Below are 13906 nucleotides of genomic sequence, written 5' to 3' on the forward strand. Positions count from 1 at the left end.
AATGAATTCTCGCACATGGCTGTTGCGCCAAATGTTAGGCCTGGTTCGAAAGCAGTCAGCTCACTTCACGCGTCATCAGATGTGTGTATTTTTATGGGGTGTGATGTCACCATAAGTAAATTATCAACATTATTTAATTTAGTTTTTAAGTCTTTCATATCTTTATGTCACTGTTAGTGACTCAAACAAATAGACTTACAGATAGATTATATTCCTGGCAAGCAGCTTCATGGGCCGGGAAAAGAAACTCCTCTTCAATCTTTCCGTGTTGGTCCTGAGCAGTCGGTATCATTTCCCTGATGGCAGCAGGGAAACGAGTTTGTTGTTGGGGTGGCCGGGGTGAGCAATCTTCCTGGCTCTTGATGCAGCGCTTGTTGTCCTGCAGATTGGGGACGGTGATTTTGATGGTCTGCATATATGCACTTTAATCTGTTGTTATACCTCTGTGCTCCTCAGATACTCAAAATATTTTTTCTCTCCATTTCCCATGGCCTTTCTGCAGTCAGACTCTTCTCCTTTTACTAATCCGCATCAGAACTTGTTTTTTTTTTCTCAATGCCATGTACTGTATTTGTTTCTCATAGCCTCCTGCACTTGGTGTGGGCGGTGTGGCAAAACAGAAAAGTTTGAGTGAACCTTTCAAAAGACACTAAGCGAACCTTCCAAAACACACATACACCTCGACTTCCACACAATACACGCAAGTGTATTGCATATTTGCCATTTGTGAGCCATCCCAAAACACCCACGCAATTGGTTCAGAATTGCTTTTGGCCGATAGATTTGAAAAGATCGCTCTAATACTTCATTGGTGTACCTTGGCCTGAGTGCACATTTATTTTAATAGCTATTATTTAATTTTACCCCATTTTATTTTCTGCTCATATTTCCATTAATAACTGAATGGGAATGAAGATGATTTTGTAAACTTGTTTATATTACCTTGATGACAATTAATGCAAGCTTAATTTTTCTACCTATCTCAAGGTTGAAAGCTACACAAACCTACAGTACATATTTGTCTACATATCAATTACATATGCAGTCCTACGTAAAATTTGTATTTCACCAGTAGATTTGTTTTACTTTGACCCTTTTCACAGTAGAAACGCACCAGATCAATCCTTTATTACTGCCAATTTTTGTAATTCATCCTGTCTCGCTCATGTTTTTCAACTACTCCTTGTTGGATCATTTTAAGTTTGTATTCCCATTTTATGCTTGAGTGAGTTTGAATGTCCTCTAGGCAATACTCCCTCCCAGCCCTTCCTCATCACAAGCCACATTGTCTATCATCTGCCTTTTTATTTGGATTGAAATAAATAATAATAATAATACTTTTTTTGAATAATTGCCACAAGGCTTTAGTCTGCTTTGGAGTACAATCAATCTAACATTAAATTGTCACATTTTTTTGTTAACATGTAGGACAATATGATGCCGTTGGAAATGTCTAAACCCCAAGAACATAATAGCAACTCCTGTCTGTTCCCCATCCTCTGTGAACCAGTAAGTAGCCTGCTAACAAGCAAATGGACAATCACACCCCAAATACAAATCTATAAGAATGTTATCACTGTTACATATATTGAACAACTCGAACAAGCTGGATGAACACACGACCAGAATAAAAGTAAAAACAATTATTTATAACATGAGATCGCATTCAACTTGACAATGGCCAACATAATTCTTTAAGGACTCTGCCTTTTAGAATCCTTTATTTGGTCATATCGCTGACTTTACAACAATGTCAATGACTCTGATACTCTGACAGTGTTGACAATAACATTGTCGATCAACACAATATGTATTTGATACAGCTCTTACAATGGAACTCATTTGATTATTTTTCATTAACTCATTTGCTCCCAATAACGTGTAAATACTTTTTTTTAATGTTCTAAGTGTCCCAAAGACGTATTTATACGTTAGGTTTTTTTTTTTTTTTTTTTTATGCTATAGCATACAGAAGGCTTTGATGCAGCCTCTCAACTGCAAAGAACGGTTGCAGAAATGCTAGTTATTACACAAACGGCCAGAAGGTGGCAGCAGAGCAAAGGAGATCAACCAGGGCCTGTCATGGTTAGGTTCTCAGCCTGTTGTGCTTTTGTGTGTGTGTTCCAGTGCCAACAACGAGGGGGGCGTTCCCCAGCCCCGCACCTGCATCGCGTTGGCAATTAGGACTTTAAAAGGACTCCGAGCTGCACAGCAAGCTGTCGGATTATTATTTGCTCACCAGTGTGTCCAAGTGTTCTCCGCGTTTCCAAGTTTGGTAAAATCATTGAATCTGTTTTCGTCCTCGGTTAATCTGTATTCACGTGTGTATTTCCGCGTCGCTTTCTGTTGTTTACTTCGCTTTTTGATTATTTCCGCATTTCTATTTCGAGTAGTCCTTGCCGGGTGCAAGTGTTTTGTGTTTGTTATTCTGTCCTTGCCTTTTGCAAGTGTTTTTTGTTACATTCGCGTCCTTGCCGTTTGCAAGTGTTTTATGTTACATTCGCATTCCTTGCCGGTTGCAAGTGTTATGTATTACTTTCGTGCTCCTTGCCTTTTGCAAGTGTTTTTTGTTAACTTCATGTTCCTTGCCTTTTGCAAGTGTTTTCTGTTACCTTCGGGTTCCTTGCTGAGTGCAAGTGTTCATTGTGATCCGCGTTATCTTGCCTGCGAGCAAGTTTTGCTTCTCCGGTTGATTCAAAGAATAAACCGTGATTGTTTTCCTTCTCTGAGCCTGCCTTTCTGGGATCCGTTTTTCTTCGACTCAGCCGAGTCGTGTCAGAATAATCCGACCATGGATCCCGCAGACTCGGAAAAGGTGAGACGGGCTTTGGCCAGTCAGGGACAACGGGTCGGGCAAACCGAGACCACCTTGATCGGTCTTCAAGAGGTGGTCGGCAGGCTAGCTCATCGTTGTGAGGAGATGTTCGGAAGACTCGAACAGCTCAGTTCCCGCGGGGTGCAGACCCCGGAACTTCCGCGTTCGGACACTGCCATGTCGGCGCTCCCGGTTACGCATAGAGAACCTGTTTTGCCCCACCCGTCGCGCTACGATGGACATCCTGGAGGTTGCGGTCAGTTTTTACATCAGTGTTCACTCATTTTCGACCAGCAACCATTTACTTACGCTCTAGATCAGTCCAAAGTAGCGTTCGTTATGAGCCTCCTGACTGGTCAAGCCGCTACCTGGGCTATGGTGGTGAGCAACGCGCGACCAGACCTTCGGTCCTCTTTTCCAAATTTTGTGGGTGAATTTCAACGCGTGTTCGATCATCCGGTAAGGGGGAGAGAGGCCGGGGGTCGGTTGCTAGATTTAGTTCAGGGGGAAAAATCGGTCGCTGATTATTCCATCGAGTTTCGCATACTGGCCGCGGAGAGCGGGTTTGGAGACTGTGCGTTGCGGAGTGTCTTTCGTCGAGGACTGAACACACAGCTCAAGGATGAACTGGCAGTCCGCGACGACACGAGCTCGTTAGAGGGTCTCATTGAACTCACGATCCGTTTGGACAATCGGCTACGGGAACGGGGCCGAGAACGAGCGGTGGAGCGGCATGGAGCAGCCGCGAACGAGGACATGTGCAGACTCTTCCTAAACGACGCCGCCGCCCGCACCCTTCCTGGACCGCCGGACAATGGAGGGGAGCCCATGCAAATGGATGGTGGCCGTCTGCACCCAGAGGAGCGTCGCCGCCGGTGGCTCGCTGGTGCCTGCCTGTACTGCGGTCAACCGGGGCATCGAGTGGCGTCGTGCCCAGCACGACCTAATCGCAAGACGCGACCGACCGCCCGACTGGGGGGCCGGGCCGATCAGCTCCTGAAGGCCGAGCCGGAAGCGGACCTGGGTAAGCATGAACCGGGGGGAACCGAACTATGCCCGCCGTCGGGGTCTTCTCTTAGTGAGAAACGGCTAGAGTTGTCGGGGGAGCTGTCAGGATACGGGTTGAGTGTGAGGGTGAGTGCATTGATCGATTCTGGGGCAGATGATTGCTTTATAGACCCGGGTGTGGTGGAAGCGTTAGGAAGCCCGGTAGAGGCCTTAGACAAAGTTAAAAAGGTTTTCGACCTCAACGGGCACTTATTGGCGGAGGTCCGACTGTCTACCGGTCCTCTGAACTTGAAACTCTCGGGAAATCACGAGGAGAGAAGGAGGTTTTTTATTATGCCGTCCCGTTCTGCGCCCCTAGTGTTGGGCCTTCCATGGCTTAGAACGCATAATCCGGACATCGACTGGGAAAAGCCGGCTTTAGAGAACTGGAGTCCCTTCTGCCATGCCCACTGTCTAAAGTCGGCAGGAGGGGCTACATCGGTACCAGCTAGCTTAACTCCCGAACCGGTATGTCTTGACCACGTCCCCAAGGAGTATCATGATTTGAGTAAGGTCTTTAGTAAAGACCGTGCACGAGCCTTGCCACCCCATCGTCCGTATGATTGTACGATTGACCTGATTCCCGGTGCACCATTGCCGGGTTCACGCTTATATCAAGTGTCCCAGCCGGAACAGGACGCTTTACGGGAGTACATTACTGAGTCGCTAGCGTCAGGTCAGATACGCCCGTCCAAGTCTCCCGTAGGAGCTGGATTCTTCTTCATTGAGAAAAAAGATAAGACACTCCGCCCTTGCGTCGACTATCGCGGTCTGAATGATATTACTGTTAAGAATAAATATCCCCTTCCTCTGCTTGACTCAGCATTCGCTCCATTGCAGTCGGCCCGAGTTTTTACTAAACTGGACCTACGAAGCGCCTATCATTTAGTGAGAATACGGGAAGGGGACGAGTGGAAGACTGCATTCAAGACACCACTCGGACACTTTGAATACTGTGTCATGCCGTTTGGACTGACTAATGCCCCCGCCGTGTTCCAGTGTTTAATTAATGATGTCCTTAGAGACATGTTAAACACCTTTTGCTTTGTTTATCTCGACGATATTCTGATTTTCTCACGCGACATTCAGGAGCATAGGCAACATGTCCGCCTGGTCCTCCAGCGTCTCTTGGAGAACCGGCTCTATGTGAAGGCAGAGAAGTGCGAGTTCCACGCCAAGTCTGTACAATTCCTGGGATTCATTATTGAGGGAGGGCAATTACGGGCGGATCCGGTAAAGACTCAAGCCGTGGTCGAGTGGCCGACTCCCAAAAACCGTAAACAGTTACAACGATTTTTAGGATTCGCTAATTTTTATCGTCGCTTTATCAAGGATTATAGCTTACGGGCTGCCCCCCTTACTAAACTGACGTCGAGTAAAGTACCCTTTAGGTGGTCACCTGTTGCTGATGAGGCATTTGGAAAATTGAAACAGCAGTTTGTAAATCCGCCAGTGCTCATCCACGCTAATACAGATTTGTCCTTTGTGGTCGAGGTTGACGCGTCGGATTCAGGAGTGGGGGCGGTCCTGTCCCAGCGGTCGCCAGAAGACGGGAAGCTCCATCCCTGCGCCTTCTTCTCCCGGCGACTGAGTCCCGCAGAGGCGAACTATGACGTCGGAAATAGGGAACTTCTGGCAATCGTCTTGGCTCTTCAAGAGTGGCGACACTGGCTGGAGGGCGCCAAGGAACCCTTTAGAGTGTTGACGGACCACAAAAACTTGGCATACCTTCGGTCAGCCAAGAGACTCAACTCACGGCAAGCACGTTGGGCCTTACTCTTCACAAGGTTCAACTTCGTCGTGGACTACCGCCGAGGATCCAGGAACCAGAAGCCAGACGCCTTGTCCCGGATCCACGATGCGGCCACGCCGGAGGCTGGAACGGAACCGGTCCTACCCGCACATTGCTTTGTGGGGGCAGTTCGATGGGAGGTCGAGAAGCGAGTCATGGAAGCACAGGAAGGGATTGCTGTTCCGGAGGAGTGCCCGGCTGAGAAACTGTTTGTCCCTGAGACGGTGCGGGCTGAGGTCCTCCAGTGGGGTCACACCTCACGAGTTGCTTGTCACCCGGGAATCAACCGGACTCTTGCCTTGGTCGGCCAGCGGTTTTGGTGGGCCGACATGAAAAAGGACGTCACTGAGTTCGTCAAGGCATGTACCGCTTGTGCGTGCGGGAAATCGTCCCACCAGCCGCCGATGGGACTGTTAAGGCCGCTACCCATCCCGGCGCGGCCTTGGTCGCACATCTCGCTAGACTTTATCACCGGCCTCCCCCGGTCCAGGGGAAACACGGTCATCATGACAGTGGTCGACCGATTTTCAAAACTAACTCACTTTGTTGCCCTCGCCAAACTGCCATCTTCCTGGGAAACTGCACAACTCCTCGTCCGTCATGTTTTCCGTCTTCATGGCATTCCAGTGGACTTGGTGTCCGACCGTGGTCCTCAATTCGTCTCACAGGTCTGGAGGAAATTCTGCAAACTGTTGGGCGCCACAGTCAGTCTGTCTTCTGGATATCACCCCCAGACCAACGGCCAAACGGAGAGGGCCAACCAGGACCTTGAAGCTGCTCTGCGATGTGTTTGCCTGCACAACCCGGAATCCTGGTCGTCGCACCTCTCCTGGATCGAGTAAGCCACGAACACTCTGCCGTCCTCTGCGACAGGCCTCTCACCTTTCAAGGCGGCGTACGGCTACCAGCCACCTCTGTTCCCTTCTCAAGAAGGTCCCGTCGAACTGCCCACCATCCAACATCACCTCCGGCGGGCCCACAAGGTATGGCGGGAGACCCGAGCGGCGCTGTCCCGCTCAGCGACCCGCAATAAGGAGATTGCGGACCGTCGGCGGCGTCCGGAGCCCTCTTACCAGCCAGGAGACAAGGTCTGGCTCTCATCCCGGGACATGCGTCTGGCTGGTTGCTCGAAGAAGTTGGGTCCGCGCTACATCGGACCATTCGAAATACTCACCGTCATCAACCCAGTGACTGTGAAACTCCGTCTGCCGCCTTCACTCAAGGTACATCCAGTGTTCCACGTTTCCCTCCTCAAGCCAGAGACTCCCAGCCCGCTGAACCCGCCTGCACCCGCGCCGCCGCCTCCCCGAGTGGTCGATGGGGATCCTGTCTACACGGTCAGAGAGATCTTGGACTCAAGGTGCAGGGGCCGGGGCTTCCAGTACCTGGTCGACTGGGAAGGTTACGGACCAGAGGAGCGGCAATGGGTCCCCCGCTCCTGGATCCTTGACCCGTCTTTGCTCGACACTTTCCATGCTGCTCATCCAGATAAGCCAGGTGGTCCGCCAAGGGGCGTCCGTTAAGGGGAGGGTACTGTCATGGTTAGGTTCTCAGCCTGTTGTGCTTTTGTGTGTGTGTTCCAGTGCCAACAACGAGGGGGGCGTTCCCCAGCCCCGCACCTGCATCGCGTTGGCAATTAGGACTTTAAAAGGACTCCGAGCTGCACAGCAAGCTGTCGGATTATTATTTGCTCACCAGTGTGTCCAAGTGTTCTCCACGTTTCCAAGTTTGGTAAAATCATTGAATCTGTTTTCGTCCTCGGTTAATCTGTATTCACGTGTGTATTTCCGCGTCGCTTTCTGTTGTTTACTTCGCTTTTTGATTATTTCCGCATTTCTATTTCGAGTAGTCCTTGCCGGGTGCAAGTGTTTTGTGTTTGTTATTCTGTCCTTGCCTTTTGCAAGTGTTTTTTGTTACATTCGCGTCCTTGCCGTTTGCAAGTGTTTTATGTTACATTCGCGTTCCTTGCCGGTTGCAAGTGTTATGTATTACTTTCGTGCTCCTTGCCTTTTGCAAGTGTTTTTTGTTAACTTCGTGTTCCTTGCCTTTTGCAAGTGTTTTCTGTTACCTTCGGGTTCCTTGCTGAGTGCAAGTGTTCATTGTGATCCGCGTTATCTTGCCTGCGAGCAAGTTTTGCTTCTCCGGTTGATTCAAAGAATAAACCGTGATTGTTTTCCTTCTCTGAGCCTGCCTTTCTGGGATCCGTTTTTCTTCGACTCAGCCGAGTCGTGTCAGGGCCATCTAGAAAAAAAGCCAAATTACTTAGAATTTTAAATAGATTTGTGAAAACTGATGAAACTTAGCTCTCTTCTAATGCTAATTGCTGCAAAACGCAAACAGATAAAAGCATACTTTTTTTTCTGATGAAAGAAGAGACTTTAATCTTTCTTTTGGTAGGTTCCATGCTTTTATAGCACAATATTTTGTGGGCCTTGCAAAATCAGTCAAAATCCAGTAAAACAGCCGGGAGCGAACGGGATTGCTTCTGTGAAAATGGCTGGGAGTGAATGAGTTAATAAAAATACAATTGAAAGTGGCATCATATTGCACATTTTGAGTCAATTGGCCCATATATGCTCACCACTTCATTTTATCATATGAATTGATGAAGAACAATTCAGCATCATGCCAACTGACTTTTTTTTTTTTTCTCAGCACCGAGGCGCACACACATCACTGGCGACGATTAGTATAACTTCTGGATCCGCTATGCAAGTTTCAGTAATTCCACATTCAAAGCGTGACGTACTTGACAAATGAATCTCTATGGAATTCACAAGACAACTCCACGATCCGGAAATTAGGTGCACTCTCAGAATTAAACGAGTCACGCCTCTTTGGCGGTTATGCATGGTGGGTGTGTCAGAAGTCTGGACAGGAGAATCGGCATACCGTGAAAGTGCACAAGCCCGGCACGTAAAAATAAGACGTAAGTGTGAACGGGAGAATATGACCTGAGGTGAATGAAGAGACAGTCTTAAAGTGTTTTGAGTGTGTCTTGAATGCAGAAAATGGCTATACATGAGGAAGCCCTTGTGCCCATTTGATGTAACCAATATATAATATAATATTACTGCTGTGACAATCTAATCCATCCATCCATCCATCCATCCATCCATCCATCCATCCATCCATCCATCCATCCATCCCTGTCTAAATGACACCATCGGGTCGAAACCGTGTTATTAAAGTGGTCTGATTCATAAAATGATAACATAATATTGGATAATAGTGATGACAATATTGCGGAAGATGAGGTAGCAGTGGGCTGTGTAGATAATGTGAAAATATAAATGAAGAATTTATGTTGGAGACTGAACATCAGCTCCGTTCATGACTCATACTACAGTATACTCAGTGGGTATGGCATAGCTGACACAATTAGCTTTTTTTTTTTTTTTTTTTTTTTTTTTTAGCTCTTCTTCAGGGTTGTAAGGTTCCAGCACAACGGCCCATGCAAACCAGCTGAGGTCTACAGTCTAATCATGTTTGATTAGGCTTGTATCTTATAAGGCTGCATTTTGTACAACACAAACTCCTTAAATACACTCAAAAACACTCATTCCCTTTTGGGAAGGGATGTCAGGGGGTATTGCAAGGCCTTGTCAATACTTGGCACTATTCACCATAAATCATGTCATGAATTTATTCAAAGCAACACTCCAGATTTATATCCTGCTTCTCGTAACTGCTTATTCCTCACACTAAAAATTATATGAACAAGCGTCAGAAGTGTTTAATGCGTAGCAAGGTCGAGAGCAGGCATTGTGTAGGAGGAGGATCAGTTCACGTAACGTACACACAGAACTAAGGCTTCCTTTATTAAGTTTGAGAATTATTGTTTACATTTATGTGGCTAAAGTATTACAGTGTTGAATTATTATTATTATTATTATTTTACAAGACCAGCTTTAGCACCCTATAATGTAATAATTTCCTGAAAGAGTAATAAAACTGATAAAAATGTAATTTTAAAAACTGTACTGAACTTGATCAAAAATGTAATAAAACCCAAAATGTTATAATTTCATCAATAATTAATTATAATTTTAATACATTTTTACTGAAAATATAATACCTTAATATAAATATGATTATATTTTACTATGTATGCTATTTTTGAAACTGTTATTTAACACATTTTCCTATATTTATAGCGCCACACTCTTCAGAGTTAAATTAACACTCTAAATATTTAATCAGTTTACACTGTGCCAGTTTCCTAACACTTTGGGAGTAGAGAGTTAACACTGCAGAGATATATTTAACAACCTGGTTAGTGTTAGTTTTAATACCAGAATTGCTCAAATAATGCACTTGATTTTTTTTTTATTGCATTTTTACATTTGAAATTATTCCATTATTTGGTTTTATTACATTTTTGATCGTGTTAAGTTTGTGCTTCACAATTACTTATTGTTCCATCCCAGAAAAAAGAAGAAACCCACCAAAATTATCAGGCCAAACACAAAGGTGCTAGGAAATTAGAAGCAGAGAGTATTATGATGACAAATCCCCTCACCATAGCTGCAAATCTAACAAAAATGGAAGCTAAATCTATTAGATAGCAAAAACACAGCATTAATTGAGAAAGGGGTTTAAAAAGAAAACACACACACACACACCTGGCGCTGAAAGGCTTGTGTAAAAAGCTTGAGATGGAAACCCTTTTGGAAGATGGTGCCACAAATTGCAGGAGCCAGGTTTTGGCTTCAGCAGTTTGTGCTCAGGAAATTGGCGTATGGCAACAGCGGGAAAGCCATAAAACAGACTACAACCATAAAGCGTTATTTTTGTTGTTGTTGTTGTTGTTTTTTTGCTACAAGGCAAGGCAAGTTTATTTGTATAGCACATTTCATACACAAGGCAACTCAATGTGCTTTACACAAGGAAGGACAACACATAAGCATCAAGAACCACTACGCACAATCAAGAACCACTACGCACACAGGCATGGAGCTTTTTCTGACTTTGGAAAAGCTGAAAAATACTAGAACTCAGTACTCAGCATGAACTTAAGCCAAGGATAGTATATATATATATATATATATATATATATATATATATATATATATATATATATATATATATATATATATATATATATATATATATATATATATTTTTTTTTTTTTTATTTATTTATTTTTTTTTCACTGCGCATACATCTTGATTTTTCTGCCATTATCACCAAACTGAGTATTGGAACATTATAAATTAAATACAGTAAAGACATCTTACCTCTTGGGGAATGATGCCTCCATTTGATGCTCGCCTCTGGCCGACCCATCGCAAAGCACCTGAGATTGACGCTGCTGCCCTCATTTACTGTGATGTCCTTTGATATATTTGTGATCCTGGCCGGTACTGAGAAGAGAAATAGTAAATGGTTACGATTGACTACTAAACAAATGGCATGTGAGCAGAGGGTAAAAAAAGTAAATTAATTAATGAAGCTAAAAATAACTGATGGTTCGGAACTCAACACAGCAATAGATGACAAATTCAGTGACCCGTTATGTTACACGACTGACTTCCTTGATTAGGATCATTGGCAAAATTGCCTTTTGACAACCGTCAAAACAGAATTGAACGGAGAAAATGTACATATGATATCTAAGCGACTGTAGATGTAAATAAGGATAATAATAATTCATTGAATTTACGTAACGCTTATTTGGACACACAAACGCTTTACACAGGAGAGAGTATACATGACAACAAAACAATAATTAAAGACAATGAGATTAAGAAAAAGCCAGTTTGAACAGGTGGGTTGAGTGAGTCTGTGTTCCTAATGGGTTGTGAATTTAAGAGGGTGGGAGCAGCAACGGCGAAGGATCTGTGTCCCAAATTACGGTGCTGTGTGATGGGTGTGAGAAGGGTGGAATCGGCAGAGTGAAGGGACCGCTGGAGAAGATCAGCTAGGTAGGGAGTAAAAGAACTTTCTACTGGATGCGGTGCTGTATGGGGAGCCAGTGAAGCTGTTGGAGAATGGGGGTAGCAGAGTTCTGAACGTATTGCAGTTTTTGAAGAAGATAGGTAGGTAAGTCCAAAGAGGAGGCTATTGCAGTAATCAAGTCTGGAAGTGATAAAAGAATGGATGAGCAATTCAGCCGTGGTCTGGGAGAGCGAGGGACGGAGGCCTGCAATGTTGCGGAGGTGGAAAAAGGACATTTTTGTGATATGGTATGGAATGTGAAGAATAATCCATAATGATAACAGGGTTACGGATGGAGGAGGTGTATAGTTGAGTATCATCGGCATAACAATGAAACTGTAGTCCGTGGTGGTGAAAGATTTGTCCGAGGGGGAGCATGTAAATGGTGAAGAGGAGGTGGCCGAGAACTGAACCTTGGGGGACTCCTTGAATGACAGGGAAAGTGTAGGACTTAGAATTGTTGATAAAAGTGAAATGGTGACGTCAGAGAGGTAGGAGATGACAGAAGCGTGCTGTTCCAGTGATGCCAATAGACTGTAAACTGTGACCAAGTTTGAATACATTTTGACATTTCATGTTTTTGAGCTGCTCATCACTTGCGCTGAAATCACACTATATTCACTTGTATACATAATTTGATATATCCAATTTAATGGAGTAACGAAGTACAGACCAATGCCAATTCCAATATTTGGCAGGAAAAAAAAAAACAAATTACTAATGGCCAATGAATGGCAATTTTCTATTAAATTTGTTCTCAAAATGCACATTTTGTATAGAAAACACAATGAAATGAATTTGAAAAATAAATATAGTGGTACCTCTACTTACGAACGCCCTTCATATGAAATATTCAAGTTACGAAACTTCTCAGCAGGAAAATATTGCCTCGTTACGAAAGAAGTTTCAGGATACGAAAGGTAAAAATACAGTATGGCCTGATACTCGCAGCTCCCAGAGTTTACAACTGCTCTGCCATTGGCTATTACTGGCATCTTCCTGGCATCCCATTGGCTAAGAGGGACCTCTACCATTTGTGACCATAGATACATAATAGAACTGTGTCTATGTAGCGTCCTCGTCATTCGCCCCTCGGGCCATGAGGTGTTTTTGATTTACATAAATATATTAACTAACGGCTGACGAATTTGTGCAAAAATTCTAACAATTTGTGATTGATGAAGGCTACGCTGCACAGTAAGTTTTTAATTGCGACAAGACGGGCCTTTTTTGGAAAAAGATGCCTCGCCGTACCTGAAGTTTCCATCAAGTTTTGGAATTTATTGAAAAGAATCACCCAGAAAAAGTGTTCACCATTTGGGCGATCACTCACCTGATGATGTGATTGTTTAAAAAAACAAACAGCCTTTGATCAGTTCTTTACAAAAAAACATGCAAAAACACTTCTGAGAGAGAACATGAACCAAAGAGGGCAAAAACGAAGAGGACAGCAGTTAAAATTCCTTACTCTTTTCTTTGTTTTTTACATTATGTACAACTCTCATTTATTGTGCAATAATCTAATTGTAACATGTATTTGTTACATGTTTTGATGCATTTTTATGCTTTATAAAACATTTGTGTCTGAATTTTGGGAGGCTTGGAACGGATTAGGGCATTTACATGGAAAATGCGTCTCTACTTACAAAATTTTCTACTTAAGAATTTAAGTAGAGGTCCCACTGTAAAATCAAATGAAATACAAATACACCAATCAATATACTGTATGTGATTGTATAACTTCTTTTCAAGGACTACAATGAAATGCAGAGACTTAATTTGCATACAACAGCGTAACTAAGATTTAGTAATATATATACCATTTGTAACCACAGAACACAAGTTTGTCATCTTGTTCTAAAGTCCCCATTCTATCCTGCTGTCCAGATGACTGAATATGACTTCAAGGCCCTATTTACATTCCCAGCCTAAGTCTAGCGCAAAGTGCAGTCTAACTGGAGGCATAGGTTGACTTTTATTTTTCTATTGGTGTTATCTTAGCAAAAGGTGTCGTTATGGGATGGCCAATCGTAGTGGCCTCCCTCATTTGCATTGAAACCAGGACAGTTTGTGGAGCGCGCCGTGATTGACATTGTGGAAGCAAATTGACTTGCTGATGTTGTGGCACAAGACTTTGCTCGGAGAGATGAGATTGGCGCCCACAAATTGCATTTATACAGACAAACTGCAAGAATCACCGTCGGATGTTACCATCATGCAGTTTTGTTTAAAAATGATGATTGATGATTGAATGATGGTGATTATAATTACAGATCTATTATTATTATTATTATTATTACTATTATTATTA

General features: G+C 43.9%; 1 protein-coding gene and 1 long non-coding RNA gene across 2 annotated transcripts in view; one reads left to right on the top strand and one right to left on the bottom strand.

Moving 5' to 3' along the window:
* The window catches only part of opcml (opioid binding protein/cell adhesion molecule-like), a 185386-nt gene that overhangs the window by 63969 nt on the left and 107511 nt on the right, over window positions 1–13906 (bottom strand). Inside the window, exon 3 of the mRNA XM_077505823.1 lies at window positions 10896–11021. Coding sequence (XP_077361949.1) covers window positions 10896–11021 — 126 coding nt within the window. The remainder of the gene's footprint in view (window positions 1–10895; window positions 11022–13906) is intronic.
* LOC144006783 (uncharacterized) lies at window positions 7026–7839 on the top strand. Its single transcript, XR_013279943.1, has 2 exons — window positions 7026–7151; window positions 7238–7839. It is a non-coding gene; the product is annotated as an uncharacterized LOC144006783 (long non-coding RNA).

The sequence above is a fragment of the Festucalex cinctus genome, chromosome 18 (genome assembly GCF_051991245.1).
Source record: "Festucalex cinctus isolate MCC-2025b chromosome 18, RoL_Fcin_1.0, whole genome shotgun sequence".
Classification (NCBI taxonomy): domain Eukaryota; kingdom Metazoa; phylum Chordata; class Actinopteri; order Syngnathiformes; family Syngnathidae; genus Festucalex; species Festucalex cinctus.